The sequence below is a fragment of the Megalobrama amblycephala genome, linkage group LG2 (genome assembly GCF_018812025.1).
Source record: "Megalobrama amblycephala isolate DHTTF-2021 linkage group LG2, ASM1881202v1, whole genome shotgun sequence".
Classification (NCBI taxonomy): domain Eukaryota; kingdom Metazoa; phylum Chordata; class Actinopteri; order Cypriniformes; family Xenocyprididae; genus Megalobrama; species Megalobrama amblycephala.
The window spans coordinates 18,366,427-18,392,055 of NC_063045.1; the positions used below are offsets into that span (position 1 = coordinate 18,366,427).

The 25,629-nt window shown below is 36.5% G+C and overlaps 1 protein-coding gene across 7 annotated transcripts in view; it reads right to left on the reverse strand.

Annotated features, from left to right (window-relative positions):
• cdc14ab (cell division cycle 14Ab) overlaps positions 1–25,629 on the reverse strand; it is a 58,199-nt gene that overhangs the window by 5,920 nt on the left and 26,650 nt on the right. For 4 of the 7 annotated variants that reach the window (XM_048164329.1, XM_048164313.1, XM_048164308.1 and 1 more), the window contains 10 exons: positions 24,453–24,519; positions 17,258–17,320; positions 16,614–16,701; positions 13,895–14,125; positions 13,449–13,587; positions 12,652–12,805; positions 11,695–11,795; positions 6,870–6,917; positions 2,749–2,883; positions 1,102–1,471 (listed from right to left, as the gene is read on the reverse strand). In XM_048164329.1, the coding sequence (XP_048020286.1) occupies positions 1,102–1,471; positions 2,749–2,883; positions 6,870–6,917; positions 11,695–11,795; positions 12,652–12,805; positions 13,449–13,587; positions 13,895–14,125; positions 16,614–16,701; positions 17,258–17,320; positions 24,453–24,519 (1,396 nt within the window). Of the gene's footprint in view, positions 1–1,101; positions 1,472–2,100; positions 2,558–2,748; positions 2,884–6,869; positions 6,918–11,694; positions 11,796–12,651; positions 12,806–13,448; positions 13,588–13,894; positions 14,126–16,613; positions 16,702–17,257; positions 17,321–24,452; positions 24,520–25,629 lie in introns of those variants that run through there. The other 3 variants (XM_048164337.1, XM_048164344.1, XM_048164340.1) reach the window with 2 other exon arrangements.

Genomic DNA, 25,629 nt, shown 5'->3' on the forward strand with positions numbered 1-25,629 from the left:
AATTAGTCTCATCCTGACCACTCGATTAAAGCTCACTTGACAATGGTAATTAAGTAAATATTAGATCATCTAAGTAAGAGCTTTCTGAGAACACACTAGAGACAGACGTACACAGAGTGAGATTTAACGGTCGTAGGAAGTACCCAAGAGTGAGATGCACATAAGCGTGTATTCAGTAAAAACTGATGACATGCAACATGCTCAGGGAAGTGTTTAAAAGCATCTGTTAGAGAAAACATGGCAATGTATAAACTGAGAAATAAAATAGAAGGCTGCAAAGAGATCAGAGATAAGTAGGAAGGATTTGGGTGGAAAGTACCATGGCAACCATAGTTTCCACTAAAATACCTTTGTTACAACTGTGAAACAATAAATATATATGGAATCTTTTTTGTTCAAGTTCAAGACGCTTCCAGAATTAGAAATGTCTAATACAGTCATTACCATGTCCGTTTGCACTTGTCAATCTCCCTTGTGAACACAATTTTAAAAAATATTATAATAAACTTATATTAAAAATTATACACATTGTTTTAATATAAAATTTAAATTATAATCAAACATTTTCAATGTTAATTTTTTCAATAAAATTTACCTTTACCTTCAGAATATTTTGTGAATAAGTGTTTATTTTCTGTAATTTTACAGTAATATAATTTTATCTAATTTTCCATCCTTACATTATGTAACATATAATGTATATAATTTAGTGACATGATACATTATCTTATTTTCTACATTTTATATATATATAATAAATTTATATAAATCCAATATTAACTTTAAAAATACAGTTTTAACTTACTACATTATAAATATATAATTATTATTATACAAATACAATTTATATTAATTCATTAAATTAAAAACATTTAACATTTGTACAATTTATTTTATATATATATATATATATATATATATATATATATATATATATATATATATATATATATATATATATATAAAAAAGCCATATTGGTTGACTACTTGTAACTATGGCATCTTGGCAGAAACCAACGGTTACCATGGTAAATTGTATGAAATGCTGCTGCTGGGTGTGTGTGCATCTTGGGAGGGTTGATGGGAAGAGAGATCACTTACGGGAATAGACCGGCTGAGGTAGCGTGCGGAGAGCCCGCTCAGCCCTGTTGGGCTTCTGTGGTGCCCCTGTTCACTGGCCCCCAGCCTTCCATTGGTGGAAGGTCCGCTCATGCTGGTGTGGTTGAGGTTGTAGGTCACACTTTTTGCCCCGCTGCTTGGGCTCACCCCGTTGATGTTCGGGGTACTGGTGGTGTTACACTGATTGTTGTTGTTGTTGACCTCGTAGTGGTAATTGTGTGGGGCGATCGGGCTGCTGTAGCCCGTGCGGACAGGGTGGGAAGTGAACGATGAAGGGGAAGGTGGTTTCCCAGAGCTGTTTGATTCACCATTTGGTTCATACAGGTTACCCAAAGAGCTGGCTAACCTGGTGCTGGAGGATGGGAGGGAGGGGAAACAGACATGAAGGGTGGAGGACAGGGAGGACATACTCGTACCCATATCTACACTGTAGGACATGGAGATAATGGTAAATGTTCTGACAAAGGGGTGAGGAACTGCATGTATACTGGCTGAGAGTGTATTTACTGCTGTTTAAAACATCAAACTCAGTCTGGAGTAGGGCTGGGCAACTTATTCAAAACTGACTTCGGCAAAGTACACGTCTCTTTAAACTTAAGTAGCAGAAACAGCATTACATTTGGTAAGCTCAATTGATTTCCATGAATCAAAATGTTTGATTCGATCATGCGTTTGCGTCATCACTCAATGTTCGGAGAATTATAAATGCAAATGTTTCATTTATTAAACCGTTTAAGTGAAAATGAATGTGAAAGTGAAAATGATTCAACTGCATTCTTCAAGTCAATTATGAAGAATGCAACTTAACATACAATGTAAATGATTTAATTTTATTTAATTTTATCTATATAAATTCACACAGCTAACAAAAATGTGAAATTTTTTTAATGGTTTTAAATGTTTTCTCTTGGTTAAGTGGACGTTAGAAAAAAACTAAATGGGAAACAAGTAGTTAGTAACGTTTAAAAAAAAAAAAAAAATTCATCCAACCAAAATGTTTCAGGAAAAGAAAAACAATTTGTGAACTGTGAATAATTTTTTTTTTTTTGCTTGAGTTTTGAGAATATTATTAAAGACAAGATAACTTGGCAGAACATTAGTCAAATATCTGAGAATGTTCCCATATTTTATAAAATATCACCCAGCCCTAGCCTGGAGTGTGTTAGAAAGTGCTTTTCAGTATGGTATGAACAGTACTGGAAAGTAGTGGGTATGTACTTGGTCCAAAAATACATCAATAAGTGCTGGTTTGGAGAGAGTGATATAGTAGTAGGTAGGTGATATGGCTCTGGCTATTCGATTACATAAATGGCAGGGAACGAGTCACTTGAAACCAGTGCACCGACAGCACGGAGCAACCAACTTGGTTCCTCGCATTTACGGCTCTCCGTTTCAGAGCATAGGGTAGTCACAGAGAGGAAAGAAGGCCACCAGGGAGCTGGGAGGAGAGAAGACAGGAGATAGAGGGGGAGAGAAAGAAAAAAGGAGGAATAAGTTACACGAAAGATTTGGAAATAAAGAGGCAAAGACTAAAAGGTGGACGAGTGAGAGAATAAGCAGATCGAAGAAAGATATGAAGAGTGTAGAGAAGACTGGAGGAAAGCTAATTAGAAGGGAGGTCAGGCTCACCTCTTGAGGTTGGTTGATGAAGATGAAGAGCGGCCAATGCGCTTGGCAGAGGCAGAGACGGAGGAGGATGGTGGGACTTTGGAGGATTTTAAGGGGGAGATGGAACCCTGGCCAGTGGCTGTCGGTTTCATTCGGCTATAAAACACACACACACACACAAATACAGGCATGAAATCAGCTGAGATCAGCTATATAGTCGCCGTTTGGATTTTAATAGGCAAATACTTAATCTACGAAAGGATCATTATTACAGTGATTATTATGTTTCTAGCATGCTATATGTTTGGCAACCATTCTTTTAACTCTTAAAGACGGAGTGTGTCGTTTTTCATTTCTTAAACAACCATGTAGGAAGACACATCATGGCCATATTGCAGTATGACAATGTCAAGATTCACCAGGGTTAAAATTGTGAAAGAATGGTTCAGAGAGCATGAAGAATCATTTTCACACATGAATTGGCACCTCTGAGCCCATACCTTAATTTTTGGGATGTGCTGGAGTAGACTTTACAGAGTGCTCACCTCTTGCATTGTCAATTCAAGATCTTGACCAAAAATTGATGCACCTCTTGATGGAAATAACATCACAACATTTATTTCCATCGAGAGGTGCTTCATTTTTTGGTCAAGATCTTGTATTGACAATGCAAGAGGTGAGCACTCTGTAAAGTCTACTCCAGCACATCCCAAAAACTTACACTGAGGTTAAGGTCAGTGCCAATTCATGTGTGAGAATGATTTGTCATGCTCCCTCCCAACAATTCTTTCACAATTTGAGCCTGGTGAATCTTGACATTGTCATCCTGGAATATGGCCATGATACATCTTAATACATGGTTGTTTAAAAAATGAAAAGCTACACACTCCATCTTTTAGGGTTAAAAGAACCGTTGCCAAACATATAACATGCTAGAAAAATAATAATCAATGTAATACTGTCTTAAGTATTTGCCTATTAAAATCCAAACAGCGACTTTTTTTTTGGCCGGGCAGTGCATGTATGTATGTATGTGTACACACACACACACACACACACACACACACATATATGCTGCTACCATGAATCTGACTTCTAGAAGATCATTTGATCTTCAAAATCCACCCTGCCATCATGAAAAATGCCAGACTATTTATAATGAAAGAAATTTCTAAGAGCCGTTCATGTTCTTGCCAAACACATCTGCTAGGAAATTAACTTTTTACAAGAAGGTTGTAATATCACTTCCGGTCCAGTACTTTTGAAGGGGTGAAAAATTACTACAGATTAAAATATAGAAGTGCCGGTGCCGGTTCACTTTGAGCCCTGCTTCCGCTAGATTCTGTACGACAAGGGAACCAGAGTGTTGTTTTAAAGAGGCTTTGTTTAAAGAAAAATAAATAAGGAAAAAGAAGCAGGGAAAGTTACAGGCAAGGGTCCAAAATCTCAGAAATTTAGCGAGTCATGCTCCAGTAACTGCAGTTCAAATTCAATTGTAATTTTTTCCTCTTTACTTTCACTTTTTTTTCTTCTGGTCTTTTTTCTGAAGAGCTCTTTTTCTCTACCACTAATCATGATCTCCCACACAGCTTCTCCTCCTTTTTCACCCACTCCAAAAATTCCTCTCTGACTCACAGTTTAATCTCATCAATGAAATAACTAACAAAATTCAACTGATGAACAGTTTGTCTCAACATGTTTTTAGAAGAAAAAAATGTAATAAATGATGTTAACGATCTGATTAATTTAGAATTAATAATTGTTCTTTTTTTTTTAAAGTATCAAATACTTCAGTATATCAGTATAACATTTCAGAAACATTTCAGGTGTCCATGAAAAGGACATTTTTCAAATATCATATTCATCTTAATATATCTGTTAAAAGTTTGATCCCTATTTAAATTAATTTGTTTATTATTTAACACCATACCAGCATTAAAGGCTACATTCATAGCAAATATAGATAATATTTCAATTAATTGTATACAATAATTTAACAATATCACTACAAACAAAAAAATAAAATAAATTAAAAACAGCAATAGTAATAATATCAATAACAACGATAACAGTTCAATAAAATCTTTCAATAAAATCTTTCAATTTGATGTTTGAAAAAAAACTCCATTAATATACTTTTAGAATTTTACATAATTAATTATGTTTACTTTATTAATCAATTAACATAATTAAAGGGTTAGTTCACCCAAAAATTAACAGCAGATGTTGTTGCGTGACTTCGCGTTGGAGATTAATATTCTATAAATAAAGTGGTAAATTATTTTTAAAAATAAATTTTTGTTTGTTTTTTTGCGCAAACAAAGCACTCATGTTGCTTCATAAAACTGAGGTTAAAGGGTTGGTTCACCCAAAAATGAAAATTATGTCATTGCCAAAAACAACCATGGTGACGTAAAAGTGCATTACCAACGCCGACAGATGAAAGGATTCAATGGAATCAATTCAATGGAAAGGATTCCGGAAGAGAAGACAATGCTGAATAAAGTCGTAGTTTTTGTTATTTTTGGACCAAAATGTATTTTCGATGCTTCAACAAATTCTAACTAACCCTCTGATGTCACATGGACTACTTTGATGTTGTTTTTATTACCTTTCTGGACATGGACAGTCTACCGTACATACATTTTCAATGGAGGGACAGAAAGCTCTCGGACTAAATCTAAAATACCTTAAACTGTGTTCCGAAGATGAACGAAGTCTTACGGGTTTGGAACGACATGAGGGTGAGTCATTGATGACATCATTTTCATTTTTGGGTGAACTAACCCTTTAAACCACTGGAATCACATGGATTACTTTAAAGGAGACCTATATTATACAAAATTCACTTTTACATGGTGTTTGAACATAAATGTGTGTTGGTAGTGCCTACACAGCCCACCCTATAATGGTTAAAATCCACCAACTTTTTTTAATCCCCATAAATCATAAGCAGTGTCTCAGAACAAGCCATTTGCAGATTCTACCTTTTGTGATGTCACAAAATGCCTAAGCCCCGCCCAAGTCTGCTGACGGACTCTGCCCTATTAGCATAGCTTCCGCCCTGAGCGAGTTGCACATTGGTCGCTATTTTTTTTTTTTCAGTCCAGAGTAGCTGTAGCAGATTTATTTTTGAAGGGAATATACCTACATTTGTTTGTAGCTGCGCAAATCACTCTACACCAGACTGCTTTGTGAATGAGGGTCAATACAAAGGGACAATACAAAACACAAGTTTTGCTAAAAAGTTGTTACTCAAGGATGGATCAGTACTGTTCGTGAACCAGCTTATAGTCTCCAGAGCGATACTGGTTATGACAGTAATGAAAGGGAGAGCACGCACTTTATTACGGTTCATCATAATACCTTATGAAATCACTACTCATCAATAACCAAATCTGTACAAGAAAATGTGGTAAATTATACCCGACTCTCAGCTCATTTCCTCTCTCCATCTTAGTCTCCATCAGCCAAAATCAAACAAACAAATTTGCCAAAATCTTATCCTTCATCCTTGTGAGAAGGAGCTGCGACAGGAAGAGTAGGAGGGCCATTTATGTCCAAGAGGCCTCTTCAACTCACCGCTCTTCAAGGGAAATTAATTAAGGACTGCGCATTTGCTCACGAAGGGGTGTTTAATTTACATCTGGGTTAAACGTGCTAAAACAGGGCCTGTTCAAATTATTGACGACATCAAGCACACGAGGATGAAGCATCCTGTTCTTGTTGAGCGGTACTTGAAGATCTTTTTGTTAGTGTTGTGTGCAAGGAGGGGCTGGAAATTAAGATACGCCAGGGTATAATTTGTCTTCGAGAGGGATGAAGTACGAAGGCTGTGTTTGTTCTTTGGGCTATTTTTTGTAAACTTGGAGAGGTCGGAGGTAAAATAGCTAGTGTACTGAGCCAACAGCTAACGCAAAGCATTTCAGAGGGCCATATTTTATTGTTTCAGCATTTTACTTTAATTTTTTTTCATCCAAAGTACATATATAAACTCTTTCATAGACCAAAAAAAAAAAAACAGCCACATAACCATTTTCCACCTTTAAACAGGTGGTTGTGCTCCTGTACCCATTATATGTAAATTATCTCTTAATGACCTTTAAAGAAAACAAAAGTGGAAGTTTGGAATAAAATGTTACCTGAGAGGCTGAGATGGAGACCTAGTGTGCATCTTCATGTCCTCGAGTCTGTTGGAAGAGCATTGAGATCAAGTACACACTGCTTGGTTACATAAACTGCATTTAAAAAGCCAGAAAATGGAGCTGTATGTAATAAATGAGTTCCAAATGAAACAAAATGTTCATAATGCATACTACATACTATTTTTTGAGAGAAATTAATATGCCGCATGCATACTGTGCCCAAATTATCTACAACATTTGCTAAAATGTGCAGTATACAAGCAGAGCACACTGCATTGAAATACTATATCCCACAATGTAATGCACTCAAATTTATCCTTAATTTCTAGTATGATAAATCCAATCAATAAACCACATAACTGCCTTTTAAAAATGATTTATATACAGAAAAGTTTGAGGTTACATTTAGATTCTAGTTCCATACAAAGTAGTGAGGTCACGTTATGCACAAATTGAAAACATTTTGCATACTATTTTCACAAAACCAGAACACATTGCATACTATGCAGTGTATAATGTATACTAAAGCCGGGCACACATTTAACGATTGTAAGGCCGATTATGAATGTAATTTGATACTTACGACTGATCATGTCCAGTCGCGCCGAGTCAAAGCCAGTTGCGTTCAGTCGGTGTTTACAGTTGGTGCTTAAAGGTGCCCAAGAACGTTCTTTCACAAGATGTAATATAAGTCTAAGGTGTCCCCTGAATGTGTCTGTGAAGTTTCAGCTCAAAATACCCCATAGATTTTTTTAAATTAATTTTTTTAACTGCCTATTTTGGGGCACCATTAACAATGCACTGATTTACACTCGGCGCCGCCCCTTTAAGACGCAAGCTTCCTGCCACACGAGCTGTCGACTATATTACAGCGCATTTACAAAGTTCACACAGCTAATATAACCCTCAAATGGATCTTTACAAGATGTTCGTCATGCATACTGCATGCATGCTTCGAATTATGTGAGTAAAGTATTTATTTGGATGTTAAAAGTTTTATTCTGAGTGAATTTGAGGCTGTCCTCCGTGGCTAACTGCTATTGCTACACTGTTGGAGAGATTTATAAAGAATGAAGTTGTGTTTATGCATTATACAGACTGCAAGTGTTTAAAAAATGAAAATAGCGATGGCTCGTGTCTCCGTGAATACAGTAAGAAACGATGGTAACCTTAACCACATTTAACAGTACATTAGCAACATGCTAAAAAAACATTTAGAAAGACAGTTTACAAATATCACTAAAAATATCATGATATCATGGATTATGTCAGTTATTATTGCTCCATCTGCCATTTTTCGCTGTTGTTCTTGCTTACCTAGTCTGATGATTTGGCTGTGTGCAGCTCCAGACGTTAACTGGCTGCCCTTGTCTAATTCCTTTTATAATGTTGGGAACATCATGGGCTGGCATTATGCAAATATTGGGGCGTACACCCCGACTGTTACGTAACAGTCGGTGTTATGTTGAGATTCGCCTGTTCTTCGGAGGTCGTTTAAACAAATGAGATTTATATAAGGAGGAGGAAACAATGGAGTTTGAAACTCACTGTATGTCATTTCCATGTACTGAACTCTTGTTATTCAACTATGCCAAGGTAAATTCAATTTTTGAATCTAGGGCACCTTTAAAATCTTGCAGTGTGCTGTGTCTAAAGATTCTAGTCTTAGAATTTTAGAAACAGTCATTGCCAGTCCTCCTCGCAAAGATTCTTCTCAAATTTGATAATTCCCACTTCTGAAGTAGTGGTTGCGAGCAAATTCGTGTTAAATTTTTTTTCAAGGAAAGTCATCTTTACAATAGAGCACGTGAAGGCAGCATAATATTTGCGACCGCTGACGTCTCTGTTTCCTTGGAGACTGTGTCAGGCGATTGTAAACAAGCGGCGAAATGGCGTCAAAAAAAGTTTGCAACATAAAAACACATTGGACAACCGGTATGGAAGAAAAACTGGTTGAACTCTGGCAAGAGTACGAACGTCTATACAATATATCTTCGAAGGAATACCATAATAGAAGCGATAAGGAAAGAAGCTGGGCTGCTATTGCGGAAGCTTTGAACGTGTCAGGTACAGGGCCGGATATCCATAGACGGGATTGGGCGAGTGTCCTGGGGCACCAGCCAATAGGGGGGGGCAACAAGTGATAAAGATAATGACTAGACTTTTTTTTTTTTTTTTTTATCATGTTTTGTATATATATATATTATTTATCTGGAAAGCTACGGATACAAAATTAACAGTTAATGATACAATATATACAGAGAGAATATAAAGAGCCCTGCCCCTTTGATCGCGAAAGTGAAAGTGCCCTTTGCTTTTAACATGGGCGTAATTTGCGTGTGGTACATGTCCCCACCACTTTTTGAAACATCTCGCGGCATTTCGCTGATATCTAATACAAAAGAAACACCTCTAGCTGATTATCAATTTGTGTTAATTATAGGCGATCTGGCGCTGGGATGTGTTGTTTTTGAAATCATGTTGAGTGCTCGTTGTCGCTGTTATCAGAGGCGCAACAGTGTTGCTTAACAACGGCCGACACCACCGGAGTGCAAGCTCTAAAAATAGATTAATTTAACAAAGTTACTCACCTCAAATTCTCTCTGTAGAGAACAAAGTCCATGTTGCCTCTCCAGCCAGGACCTCACCCATATCCTGCGCGTTTTTCCTCTTTTTTTTGTTATTTTCCGCACAAATATAGCTGCAGATGAAGAGCGCCAGCTGTTTGTTTACATCCATTTTCAAGATCCCGCGCACAGTGTGTTGCTTAGCAGCGGTCTCAATCGTAAACGTTTGTGTTCTTCTCCGACTGTCAACGATTAAAATCGGCTCCAGTCGAAGGAAACAATCAGTATGTGTGTTCAGTTCAGTCTTAGAATGTTTCAGCTAATCGTTAGGTGTGTCCCCGGCTTAAGTTGCAAGCTAAGTATTCCATTTCAAACTAAGCGTTAAAACAACATTTCAAACTATTTTTGAAAAACTAGTATGCAGCATGCATACTGTGCTCGGCATGTGTATTTTTTGTATGCATTAAACGCACAGGTTATTTATTAGATTTGATAAACTGTGCAGCATAACCAGAGCACAGTGTGCAGAAAACTGTATCCCACAATTCAATGCCCTCAACAATCTTCCATTTTTTTTGTGAGACAAATTTAACTAATCCAATCATTGTTAAAAAAATAACCTAAAGATGATGATCTACTTGATTAGATTTCCAAATATATTATTTCTGCACAAAGATAATTAAAAATGCTGGGGAAAAAAAAACTCTGCACTAGTCACTGAATTAAGCATACAAAGTAGTAAGGTCATGTTATAATATAGTTTTGCATACTATTTTTACAAAACAGTACACCGTATACATTCTACACAGCACAGTATGACATAAGCAGTATGCTAGTATTCCATTTCAAACTATTCATGAAAGAACTCAGTATGCAGCATGCATACTGTGCTTGGTATGTGTATTTGTAGTAAGCATTAAAGGGGTCATGAATTGAGAAATCAAGCCCCGGAAACGTCCAATTTCGGATTTTGACACATTATGATGTAATACTGCAACGAAAGACAACCTCTGCAGAATCAAATCAATGTGGACTCTCACCAAAACTCCTGTTACAATCAACAACGCTGTCTATACTACACATTGAATCTCTAATTTACATTGTGTGTTTGCACTGTTTTATGATGAAAGCATTCATGAGAGTGTAGAAATCGAGTTGCAGCAATGAGATCACTGCATTCATGAGCTCAACAGGCATGTCTGTCATCGGCTACAATGCTCATTGCTGCAAACTTTCATGTGACAGGAGTAGATCTAAGTATAATCCAATAATCAACACTTTTTACGATGAATCCATCTCGACAGCTATAATAGTAAAAACGTGGTAAAGGATTTCGAGAGAGTTCCACGTGAAATTCTTATGTCATATGCAAAATGTTAGACAATCATAGCTAGGGCCGTTTACATTGAAGTCTCACAGCAGACATGCCCTTTCCAAAAGAGCGTTCAAATCAGAGGGCTAAAATCAGGGTAGAAAATGACCTTTTTTTTCTAAATTGTGACAATTTTTGATGTAAAAACCATACTAGCATTATAAGTTCACCTAAGGAAACATTATAAAATATTTTTTAAGAAATGCAATTCATGACCCCTTTAAGTACCAAGTTTGTCTACTCCATTTGCTAAATACCATTAACTAATACCACTGTATACACTATACACTGCATAGTAAGTACGCAATAAGTTTCTGCAGAAAGCAGAATGTTTCTCGAGTGTCTGCCCATCCTGAAATACAGGGAAAGCATCTCTCCAAGACAACGGGAACATCATGTTTCTATGCCAACCAGCTCTGTGCCTGGTACATCAGCACTCTTAACAATCTGTGCTCTTTTGTATTAATTTTAGCTCTATGTCTTGCATTTAAGAGTGGACCGAAACACTAACCATGGCCTGGCGTCATTTAGCTCTTCACTGACCTAAAAGCTAATGGAAGTTGAAAGAGTCTTGATAAAAGGCTCCATTCATGAACAGAAGCAACGAGTGTCATTTATGTAATGTGGCTCATTACGGAGACCTGAATAGAAGATGCAATATTGGTCTTAGACCAAGCTTTGCTTTGCTTTTTATGTCTAGGTTGGGATCCAGGCCCAAAATAGGCTACTGCATCACAAAATGCCTCAGAACGCAATTTATAGTTCAACAAGTAGTTGCATTTTCAGTGTTGCCACAGGGGGCGCTATAGCAAGTTGTTCTATAGCTGAACTGACTAACAATTTGCTTTTTCCATCAGAAGACCCAAAAGGAATGGCATCTTACCTTATGGCTCCAGTGGTCGCAGACCGCGGCTGCCGTCGACCCTTTAAGGCACGCAGTTTGTCTCCTTGCGTCATAGCGAGGTCGTTCTCAGTGTAATCATTCTGTCGTGAGTTAGAGAGCATCTAAACGTTATTCCAAAGAAGTGTTTCTTGAGTTGAGTTGAGTTGTAAAATCATTACAAAGGTCTAAAATCTTAATCTTTTTGTTTATATTTTGTATATTTTTTTCCTCAATGTATATATTGGTTATGGCTCTCTCTGACATTAGTCTTTTTTTTTTATCTACCAGGTTTCAAAAATATTAAAATGACCCACTTAAAGTAGTAAAATACAGATATATTAAAATTCAGGCCAATATCGCTAAGGTAATAAATATTTTCTCTTTTTTTACATTATATTTTATACATTTTCTTCTCACTGTATATAGTGTATAAGACCCTCTTTCTGTGTCAGGTTTCAAAAATATTAAACTATGCAATAGTAAAATATATATAGATTTATAAATATTTTCATGTTATGGCCAATAATCATTAATTAGCGGATAAAATTCTGTATTATTTTGTCTAAATTAATTCACCTATAAAAGGTCCACCTTGCAAATTATTAACATACATTAGCATCTTTTGCAGGAAACATTTACATTTTTTTTTTAAATATTGAATTAAATTACTACATATAATACAATTTCTTATTTATATATATATATATATATATATATATATATATATATATATATATATATATATATATATATATATATATATATATATATATATATATATATATATAAAATCAAAAAGTAAAAAGCGGAAATAAGCATAAACCAAAGTCCAATATCGACCGATGCGTTAAATTAAAAATCCCTAATATGTTGGCCAACAAACTATATTGTACCGATATTGTGCATCCATAATTGAAATAAAAAATTAAAATTAAAAAATGGCTCATTTGGCCTCACCTCCTCCATACGGTCCAAGCTGTGGGATTTAAAGATGGAGGCGCTGATGGAAAGGTTGTCTATACTGGAGATGAGGTGAGGCACAGATCTGTCCTCATACTGCCGCTGTTTGGAGCGGTGAATATCTCCATGAGCCCAGAGACTTGCCTGCTTCCTGTACAGGTACAAAGAGAACAGTTCCCCTTCAATGTCTTGTTTTGCACAAATAATTCAGCCATATGAAAAGAAATCTGGTCTCAGATTGAACCGTTTTCTCAATTCCAATCCCGATAACGGATACTTTGTGTCCAGCACAAAGTAGGGAAAAATCTCAAATGTCTCACAGTGTCCTAAGGAGGAAAATATGCCTGAAGATAACGTTCATCTACCCTGCGGTAGGCATTCTCACGCACTGCTGTCCACGGCATTGTCTAAGCCCAACAAAACACTTGAGAGATTACATTTAACTGACCTTCACATGACCACTGCTCTGTTTTAACTCAGACATGACAACTGAGCCGTGGTCTGGTTATACAATGCACGAAAGGCCTTATTGAATGCTGAATCAAACTCCACAAGCACTCCTTTTCCCAAGACAGAATTGGATGATTCAGCCAGATCTAAAACATCTGCTGACCTTCCTTATCTGCTTAGCAAAGGAGTGCGCTCTCGAAAAACGCTCTTGAAAATACACGACTGAGCCAAAGTTAGAGCACTCATCAACATTATATAAACGTAATGCACAATAAAAAGGAGAAAAAAGCATCAGGAAGGTGTTAGGCCAAAAGTGGTGCATTGTGGGTAGTTTCAGGACTCACTCTTCTAGGTAATGCTGCTGGGGTCCAATAATAGAGCCGGGTCTGCAGACGCGGATCCAAGCGATGGCTTCAGCAGCTGTGAAGCGGTAGTGCTTCATTAGGTAGCAGCCAATCAGAGTCCCTGTCCGGCCTAAACCCGCTGTGATTGGTTGGAAAAAGGTCACAGGTGTTTTATGGTCTCAATGATGCACTTCTAAGGCCACTTTACCATAATATTGATTACTAGGCTAATGTTTGTTAACATTTAATTTCTCTTTTAGTTCCTGTGAGATCAAACTACAGAAAACCTGAGTCGGATCAATAACAGCATTTTAATGTTTCATGCAACATCAAAAGATCATTAGCACATTGACAACAATTATCTTGTTTTTGCGCAAAATAAGTAGGTCAATGAGGTGATGCTGTGTGGCCATATTTCCATGTCTTTGATTTAAGTGGCGTCTCACCCTTGCAGTGCACGGCCACCGCTCCATCCGTGCTCTCACAGATGTGCAGGAAGCGGCGGGTGATGACGTCTCCGGGTGTGCTTCCGTCCACAAAGAACAGGTCGTAATGGTCGAAACCGGCATCCGTGAAGCGCTTGGCATCGTAGATCTTCTTGTTGAGGCGCACTATAGTGGTGACGTTGTGCTTGCGGAAATATGGGAAATAAGCCTCAGGGGCATGTAGAGGGTAACCTACCACAAAAGAGAAGAGGAAGTCCATCTATTCATATTTTTTAGTATTATATGTTATATAAAATTACATAACTAAGAAATATTTATAATTAATATTACATATTTTAAAAAAACACATACATTTAACATACTCATATATATATATATATATATATATATATATATATATATATATATATATATATATATATATATATATATATATATATATATATATACACAAATATTATTTTATTATATATTGTTCTTTTTTATTTCTATAATGAACACTCCAAGCACACATACTTATGCTTCATACATATACATATTTATTCATAAATATCACACATACATACATGCATATATATATATATATATATATATATATATATATATATATATATATATATATATATATATATATATATATATATATATATATATATATATGGCATTTGCAGTGGGCTGTTTACATTAATCCCTTGTAATAAAAGCATTCTGAGGTGCAAGTACATTCTCAGACTAAGCCAAATGCTCTTCGGCGTTCTTCGTGAGCATTTGAGCATGCATATAAAAACGAGCCTAGAGGACCATCTGCTGTTAAAAACTAAGATCAGAATCAATTCGAGAGAGAATCACAAAGCATTCAGAAAATCTCAGAATAGATCCACTAATCACGATGCATCGATTTATTGTCCCAGCTCATACGGGGCCTAAAAGTAGCGCTAGCCAGCCAAGCGCCAAATGAGAGTAAAAATCGGTGTTGGGGAGTATATGAAACCGTGTCAGTTGCTGGATGGCGGGTAACGTTATTTTATGAATTCTAACAATGCAATGCTGTGAGAACATGAACGTGAACAAACGTGAACGACGCTCTGTACAGTTGACGGGTCTGCGCTGCATCATCATGAAAATGTAAGCCTTTCTAATGTAAATATTCAAGCACTAGAACATGTGAAAGGCCGTGCTATGTGGGAATTTCAAACATCCAGATTGAGCGCCCTGAAAGCCGCATCTCAGACAGCATGCAAATACTAAGTTGAGCTCTCTTTCAGGCCTTCCCTTGCTTGAACGGACAAATTTACACAAAATTATGTCAAAATGAGTATCCTAGTAAACATAGTTGGTTGTGCCATAACCTGCTGCTATGCTGTCTCCATTTTTAATGTTAACCAATACACACACACACACACACACACACATATATAAATGCTTTTAAACCACTGAAGCTTCACAAGACAAACAAGAACGTGCTGTGGGTGAAGGTCATCTATGTGATACACACACGACAATAACACACAGAATTAGGCCAAAATGCCCGTTATGTTGAGTATCCTCATAAGAGCAGTCTTAAATGAGTTAAATAATGTCTTAAATTAACTTGTGAGAGTTGTGAGAAAATGAGATCCACGTCATGCTCGGCAGCGGCAGGTCTTAAAATCACAGCAGCCTAATAAACCAGTTGCTGTGATGTCTGTCATTAATGTTAATTAAAAAACAAAGGTAACAGAGAAAATTGTAGCTTTAATAAGGATTAATCTATATTTCATTTATAATTTATGCAGTGAAGACTGTTAAGTGTTTGGTAACTTTATTCAATTTCTGTATATTTCAGGTAGGATTGCCACAGGTAGATATGACATTTATTATAATGGGTTTATGTGAAGATTGTTTTAAGTTCACTTAAATTAATAGTCATTTTATAGCCTAATAAATGTTGAAATTGATTGCTTTTAGTTATACTGTAATGCTGAATGTCTATAATTAATGTTTAAAAAAAAAAAATCAATTTAATAAAGACATCAGTACCAGTATTTGTATCAGTGATACTGGCTTTCATTCATAACAAGATGCCATTGAACAAATATTTAAAATATACCATCTAAGTTTTTTAAACATTCATTTGGAGATGAGCTGTGAATATTACAATATAAAAATATTTAAAAAATCCAATGTTTTTAATTGCGATTAATTACTGAAAAAAAAGTGTGACTAAAAGTTATTTTTTTTAATCGATTGACAGCACTAATTACACACACACTATATATACACACACACACACACACACATACACATATATATATATATATATATAGTAAAAATACATATACATGTGTATATATATATATATATATATATATATATATATATATATATATATATATATATATATATATATATATATATATATATATATATATATATATATATATATATATATATATATATATATATATATATATATAAAAAGCATAAATTGAATGCCAAAGTTTATTACTTAGGTATTTGTTTAAATATTTAATACCTATTAAATCTTAAATTGAACCATTTGCTCTTAAAAACAATCATGATATTTAATAAGTTGCAATCTCTATGCGTGTGACACTGTGATGACTTGTAAAACAAGGGCGCCCTCTACTGTCAAATAAGTAAATTACATCAAACATCATATCAGAGAAAGTGCTTAAATTAATATAATATATGGCTATAACATGGCAAGCAGCCTTACCATTCTCTATTTTACTTTTTGGATGGGGACCGCTGAAAGCAAGAAATTTGCCTGGGACGATCCAGTTCAGATCTCCATTTTCGACACGCTGGAAGGACAAAAAGTGAATCAGAGAGAGAAAATATGTTCAAAAGAAATGGAAAATTAATAAAGATAAAAGGAACAAGAAGTTTGTATAACAGCTGATCAAGAACATTTTGTAATTGGTGAGTTGTGCTGTCCTGAACAGCAGGGTTGCACAAGACTGTCGTAACCCCTTCAAATCAGAGGGCACAGCAGGTGATGGATTAACACAAGCTGGAAAATTTACATAATACTAAAGGACAAATCAATCGAATGCTCATTTGACATGAATTGTTCCAGTGATTGTCTAAATAACAGCCGAGATGTACAACAACCTTGTAGCGGATTATAAACACAGGTAGGCGACGTATAATGTTGTGTGCAATTTAAATTAAATTGATCGAGATGAGACTGTCATTATGTTAAAATGTCTTTTGGGCCCCAATGGAATAAACATGATTATGTAACCAGCTTGAGGAGCAATGAATGTAATTCTGGGTAAAAACATCGCCTGCTGGTTCGCCTAATGAGCACGAGCATGACGCATTTCATAACGAGGGGGTGAAGAGGGGCATCATTACCTCGTAATGCTCGTACTCGTTCACGTCGAACGTCTCGAAGTTCAAGAATCCGTGCTGAAGGGCCTGAAAAACAAAGTTAATAATAAACATTAGTCATATGTTAATCAAATCAAACTGCAAAAATGTGCATTTGTGAGGTGTATTTCCCCTGAAAGTAAAAAAAAAAAAAAAAAATCCCCACCCTACACACACACACAACACACACACACACACACACACACACACACACACACACACACACATCCATTCCGTCTGACTATGTTTAACCAATTAGTCAGTGTAATGGGGCTGAAGCAGCCTGTCTGGTACTCAATGAAGAGCTGTGGGGGAAGACATTAAGGAAAAAGGCACATGAGTCGATAAGCCGTGGCAGAGAGCGATGTGGACCGCGTCTAATGGAGTGTCAGGTTTCTGCTGCTGTTGAAGTCCACCGCATTTCTCACGGTTGGCTCCCAGAAAACTGGTTAAAGGTGCACAAAGACTTTTTTTTCTTTCTCTGACTTTTATTCACTTTATTAATAACTAATACGGCAGTGTTTGATTTTATACTGCTATATATTTGCAGTGAATGCAGCATCAGGCGAAAGCAAAGGTTTTAAATTCCCGATACCTTTTTCTGCCATGCAAAGTGCAGTAACAGTAAAAAATGAAATATAATGTGTCTTATACTATTATGTGTCATTTGGCTCATCTGTGCTCAGATAAAACATAGAACGGACAATATAAATCTCATAATACTCATAAGCTGGGTTTCCATCCAAATGTGTTTCCATCAAGTTGTTCGAGCAAATGACGGTATTGGTAACCTAGTAACTAACAGTAAATAAAACCTCTGAATAAAACAAGCCAAGCATAGAAATTGGAGACAGGACTGCAATTAGGCAGTTATAAATTTACTAGCAATGCAGCTTACAGTCACCAAATTGAATGCCATGCACAGAAGAAGAAACGCAGAATTTTTGATGAAGGAACTAGCAGCAATGACGACATCAAGCCCGCTGATTTATATAATGACTGATAATGTCATTTATATAGATCAGTGGTTGAGCCCCATACATATGGGAAATACACCATCAGCGGAAACAGACAATTAGTCACATGGGTTTAATGTTCGCTACATATTTCGGCAAATGAGTTTCCATCTCATGAAATGTATATATATATATATATATATATATATATATATATATATATATATATATATATATATATATATATATATATATATATATATATATATATATATATATATAAAAATATAGGGGCAATTCCAGCGTTATGGACGTGACATTTGTTTTTAATCATAAAGCAATTTAAAATCGCAGGTTTTCCCCTCAGTCAGATGAACCAACTGACACTATTGTCATTCACAATAATGTCAGTTTTATGTTTTGTCTAAAAGATGACATGGTTTTCGGCTAGTTTGCGCATTAAGCAAAGTCTTGAGTCAAAATGATCACATTTTATTTCAAGTCAAAATTATTGCAATATTATATTATTTTGTCAGCTTGATCGCGGGATTATGATCAATATGCCATTCATGTTTTAACCAACAGGTAAAAATGCGACATCCCGAGGGAAGTGTCCTATGAGACACAATGCTCTTCTGTAAGTTGTACTGTATCATAGGCCCACCTTCTGATGTTCATATTTCGTTCTATAACTGGCAAAAAGGAAGAGAAGATCGGTTCATGTGCGCTTGATCCGCCGCTTCCAGGCGCTGCAGTAATCTGTCGCGCCGCATTAAACAGCGACATCTATTGTTTGAATTTTGTTATAAAATCGAATTTTGAATTTGAAAGTTGAGACCTTTTTTCATATTAAAACTAACGAAGCACAAAGAGTATTGCGATTATTGGATATGTTCGGATATATACAGTAAGCCTAAAACAGATCACAGCAATATAAAGAAGCAAAGTCATATGCATATGATTTAATATTCGCATCCGTAACGCTTATTATGGTTGTTCAGAGCAAAGTAGTGAGATGATTTGTTGATCCTAATAAGCATAAACATAATTTAGCTTTGTATATAAAGTTTCAAGTTATTTGTATTCATAATTGTTATATGACTAATGTAATCTTTAAAACGTTACGGACGTGACAGAGCACTGAAGCGTCGGGACCTCTTAATTCTAGCCCTTATAAATTCAACAGGCAGTGCTGTTATGACAAAATGAGCATATTTATTTCTCAGGCATGTCTCCATCTCTCTGCACAATGCTTACTGTTAAAATAAAGTTTAAAAAGGGGGGTCTTTGATCCCTTTTTTGAAAGCATGAAATATGGTTGGTTAAAAATGTAATTTAAGAATTGTTGCTTGCCTCATATGTTGTCGTTAAACAAAGCAATTTTCTTAAAATTTCTGTTAGAGCACATTAATACAGTATATTACAGACCTAAAAAGGGTTTTGTTCTTTTGGTCAATTTTTTTTTCCTTCATGGTAAGGATGACCTTTGCATGGAATTGCCCTGGAATATATTTCTAAATATAAATATTTCCAACATTTATAAAAACACATTGCTAAAATGACAAACAGCATTCTTCTGTACTATAATAAAACAGAATGACCATGGGTTACCACATTTGAAGAGTAGGATTTGGATGGTCACATGACCCCAAGATGACAGTCACCATTAAAAAAAAAAAAAAAAAAGTGGCATGGGCAGTCTTTGTGGATAAATGTAATATTTAGTGCACCTTTCAGAAGCTGGATGAAAACAGACCACTGAAAGACTGTCACTGAAACCATCCAACCGTGAAACATGCTGTCCCGAGCTGCAGGGTTGAACCTGTCAGTCAAAACCTAATCAACACTGATAGAGGGCACAGCGGGTGAGTGATTATCACAAGCTGGCAAAGTTACATCACTCTAACGGACCAATCAGCTAAGAGCGTTCAGGTATGAAACTTTGCGTCTCTCTAACACAGGGGGTAAACAATCCTGCTTCTGGGGGGCCAGCAAAGTTTAGCTCCACCCCAAATAAACACGCTTGAATCAGCTAATCAAGGTCTTACTAGGCATACTAGAAACTTCCAGGCAGGAGTGGAAGGAGGAGCTAAACTCTGCAGGACAGTGGCCCTCCAGGACCGAGTTTGGACACCCTGCTCTAATACAAATGAGTCTAGTGAAGTCTACACGTGCCGACGTACAACTGGTGGCCATGTCTGTTTGCTCCATCTGGGTGCGCTGACAGATGTGTGCGCATCTGATACAGAGAGCCGTCTCGCTCTAAGGCTGAGGTTATGTAACTGTTCCTGGTCAGGTTTAATCGAATGAGCCCAGCCGTCCTCCTCCCCTCTGCTGCTGACTGGACGAAGAGCTTACAGCAGAAATCCTCTTCTGCAGTGTCAATGGGTGGTGTGGATGAGCTGCTCTTAATTACTGCCTTAATTAATGCCACGGCCCAAATCTCCAGTCTCCTCATTTTACCCATGCAATGGTAATGGTGGAGCGTAGTGGGCTGGTTATCTACGAACTTCATACTAGCGTCCTTGATCGAGACACTTAACCCTGGGACGCTCCAGGGAGGACTGTCACTGTAGTAGCGTCCTAGAAATTGCTTTGGTTAAAAACTTGAGAATAAAACCTGGTTAGCTTACAAACAGTAGTCTAAAAACAGTGTCCAAATAGCTATATGGCTGTTGGTTAACATGTTTTGGTGACAGTGGCCGAATGACAATGTTTTAGACAGAGTAATCATATAGGCCCAGTTTCACAAACAGGGCTTAGATTAAGCCAGGATTAGGCCTTAGTTCAATTAGGGCAATTAAATGGCTTTTTTAAATGTGCCTTAGTAAAAAACATTACTGGTGTGAATCTTGAGATAAAACAATGGCACCGTCATATTTTAAGATCAGTGCAAGTTGCTTTCTGTTAAAATAGCTCAAACATGCATTTTAGATTGGGACTAGCTGAAGCCTTGTCTGTGAATAGATCCGGGGGATAGATTTTGACACAAGAAAGTCACATTATGAGAAAGTCGCAATTTTTTCCTCACAATGTGAGAAGAATCTCACAATTGCTACATTCATTGACAATTTGCAACTTTTCCTCAATCGCAACTTCATATCTCACAATGTGACTTAATCCAAAAATCACAATACTGTTACACAGTTATGAAAAAAGTTAAATGTTCCTTGCAATTCTTACTTTTTCCTCACCATGTTTGACAATTTGCAATGTTTTCCTCATAGTTGTAACTTCATCTCACAACTTAAAGCTGCAATAGGTGATTCTCTACATAAAAATACTGTTTGAAAGTCTCATACCCTAATAGCAATCACTGTGTTAAATGGCCTAAATGTATTTTTATAAATATTTATCTTCTGTGGAAGGCATAGGACCGTAAAATGTTCATCCAATCATTATATTCAGACCGAATTAAATAATACTGCCTGCCAACGTACGTTTTTTCATACCCTCACGCACCCTGTTCGCAAGAGACATCATACATCATCAGCGCGTTTCATGCTATACAGAGTACAGACAGACGTCAGTCACGGAGCACCGCAAACAAACAGCAGTCACCTTTTACAGTTCCTACCGAATCAATACAACAAGCTTATGCCGCGTTCACACCATAAGTACCGTAATTAAGAGATGGCAACCCGTGACGTTCTAAACGGAGCTGTTCGGTCAGACTCAGAATTATGTCAACAGTATCAACACCGAAATGAATCTGCAGCAGTCACGTACAAGCTCTCCAAGTTGCTTTTGTTCATTATTATTGTAATGTTATGTGCTTTAAGACATGAGGTAGTTTAACACCGTCTCAGCTGTGTGTGTGTGTGTCTTCATGTGTTTTAAAGGAGGCTTGGCTTTGGAGACGCTCTGAAGGGAGGGTGGGATGTTAGGATTTGAAAGCTAGCTCGCCATTGCTAGCCTCTCTGAAAATGTCCTATTGCACCTTTAACTACATCCAAAAATTGCGATGTTATGAAAGTCACAATTACGAAAAGTTACAATTATTTTTTCGCAATTCTGACTTTCTCACAATGTGACATTTCACAATTGCTATATTTATTCGGACAATTTGACACTTTTCTCCTATAATTACGACTTTACGATGTGAATAAAGTGATAATTGCAATTGTGACTTTAAATCCAAAAATTTACAAGAGTCAGAAATTGTGAGATGTAGTTGCATTTGCAAGAAATAGAAAAAAAGTCAATTATTTCTTGTAATTGTGACTTTATTTCTCACAATTGCTACATCTCTCACAATAATCGCAATATCGCAATTTTTAAATATTAAGTAGCAATCATGAGAAACAAATTTGCAAGAGACAAAGCCAGAAATTTTGAGTTATGAAATCACATTGTGAGATATAAAGTCGCAATTACAAGAAATAGAGAAACATGGTTAATTTGGTATAATTGAAAATTGCTCTCTGTGTAGTCTGAACCTATAATATTTTGGTTACCAGCCCTGATTAACCATTAGATAAACCCAAATAACTAACAAAAACAAATTAACCGCTCTCATGTTGACAAATAGGGCATTAACTCCTCTTTTGCAGCTTGGAGAGAGGCAGCAGTGGTGATTTGATCATTATCAGGCTTCAGTGTTTCTCACACTCACAGATGCTGTGACTCATGCAATTAAGGAGCTGTTAATTAGAGCCGGAGGAGAGGCAATGATAAAACTGTCACATACGTCTGTCTCAACTACAAGCAACAACTACAATCTTAACAGCAAATGCCATGAGGGCCCAAATGTCTGCATGTGCCGTTTCTATATTTTAAATTGTCATTTATATTTATATTCTTTTATAAAATTTTATAAAATCTAAATGAACTATATGAAAATCAATTCTTCTTGAGCGTGCGATTTAAATAATCACAATGGAGGGAGGGGTATGAGTTTGGAGGATGCTGCTGTTTTTTCTGACGTAGACTAAACAAGACATTCCAGAGAGTTTAAGCAGCGTGAAGCATGTATGAATGCACTCAAGAATCCACGCTGTCTGTGCCTAACAAGTCTTTCTGGCGTGTCTAGCTGGAGACACATCGATACCTGCAGACGTGTTGGGCTGTTGCCGAGATACTCACAAAACAGACGCGACTGACAAATTCACGTGAGCGCTATTTAGCTGGAAGCCAGTTTGGCAACTTTGACAAGAATGGTAATACAAACATTTTATTAGACAATGCTGTTTGCTCTGACAGAGCCTAGAATGGCATCCTTTCCAAAGTGAAATCATGAATAATATTATAAGGGTTATGAGATGTTTTAAATGCCTCAGTTCACCATTTTAAGAAAAACTGAGAATTCAGACCGTTCCAGACAATTCTGCAATTTTCCAATAATTTATTCCTGTGATCAAAGCTGATTTTAGCAGCCATTACTCTGGTCTTCAGTGTCGCGAGATCCTTCAGAAATCATTCTATGGTGATTTGTTGCTCAAGAAACATTTCATTTTGTTATAAACATTGAAAACACTTGTGCTGCTTAATATTTTTGTAGAAAGAGTGATTTCAAAAGCCTTTATGGTCACTTTTGATAAATTTAATGCATCTTTGTGCAATAAAAGTATTGATTTCTTAAAAAGAAAAAGAAAAAATTCAAAACAAACGTGGATGGTTTTGAGGGGATAACCCCCCCCCCAAAAATATTGGCAAAAAAGCAAAATCATGCATGTCTTTAGCTACCACACTCCCACACCCACAAACAGTCAGAGAAAGACACTGTACAATAAGGGGCTGAGGAGAGATTTATTGCCCCGTGGCTCAAAGTGAAGACACCTGTTGTGTTATATAAGCCATCAGCAACATCATAACCTCCCTGAAGCACTTTTTCCAACACGCAGACACAAATGTTCTTTGCCTAATGTACAGGTTTCCAGTCTTACGCTGGATGTCCAAGGAGGATTAAGCATTTGATTAGTATCTATGGGTATAATCCAGGATTGTGTGTATGCTCGAGTGCTTAAACACTTAAAACCAAATACCTCCTGCTAATGTAAGCTGCAATACCATTATACAGACTGATAAATTTGTATTAGCTACTTAAAAAATAATTTATAATTTTTAAAAAAAAATAATAATAATTTCCACAATATGATATTATTAATATATTATTTAATCATATTTTATATTTTATGAAATAATTTATTATTTAATATTATATAGTATGGTAAATATTCAGTGATGAGGTTAAAACATTTGTGTAGTACTAGTGTTCATCTCACCTTCCTAATGCCTTGCAAGCAGTCAAGAACCGTCAGATTGTATGTGCAATTCCCAAAAGAAGCATCCCTAAAAGAGGAAAAAAAAAAAAAAAAGGCAGCATGTTAAAATTGTGTGGGTGTATTCATGCAAGATACAACAAAAAGAAACACCCACAAAAATATAAACAGGAATATAAAGTCATGTTATGTGCAAAGAAACAGGAACACAGATACTGATTTTAAACTGCAGCTCTCAGGTGGCCTGCTTTCATCCAGAGTAAACCATTCCCTGCCTATGAATACAAGTAACTGGGTCAAGGCCTTTGTGTTTGGATGTGGGAGTGAAGGTAAAGCGACAGGCGAGACTCTGTTGGCTTTTGTCATCTGTGTTCTCAAAGAAAGAAAACCTTGCAATGGAGAGTGTACATGTGGACATCCAAAAACACGATGGGTTACATCTCCAGGGTGAAATCAATGTCATGGACTAGCTTGTTTTGATCACATATAAGAGGAAGATCAATTTAGGTTTGTTTGTGTACCTAAAATAATGTCATTGGGTCAAGGAAAGAGAGGGTTGTAATAAAATACCCAAAGCTTCAGAAACTAAAAGGGGCCAAAACACCAGCCCTTGCCCAGCGCATGTCAAGGAACAGGCTCTTTGTGCCTGCTTAAATTGAGTTTTGCATTATGCATGTGCTTAATGTGTTATGATGCAGGCTGGGTTGCATAAAAAGTGGGTCAGTGTTCTGCTGGGATCTTTTCATTAGTCTCCCAGTGTGCCTCAATGGAAAGTATCAAGCTCCATTCACCCACACGGACAACACGTACTCCCACATGCATACCCATAACTCCCAGAAGAGGGCATGAAGGTCTTGTGTATTGGTCCACTACTTCAAACTAACTAAAAATCATGAAAAACAGACTTAAGTATGCCAATGGTAATAGTATTTTTATTAGTTTTTTTTTTTTTACTGCGTCACGAGAGGGAGTCGTTTGCCGGCTTCTGCATTGGCTCAGTGCAGAGTAGGTTGGAAGTAGGTATTTAAATTTATCATCGTCATGGTAAATTACAGTGTTTGTGGAGGCTGCATGAACTCCAGCCTGTCAGGACTTTGAGTCCACAGGTAACAAGAAAAAGGGCGGTGCCATCTTCCATGCCTGGGTGCGTTTTGTGCAGGTGAAGAGATGGGACTTCTGC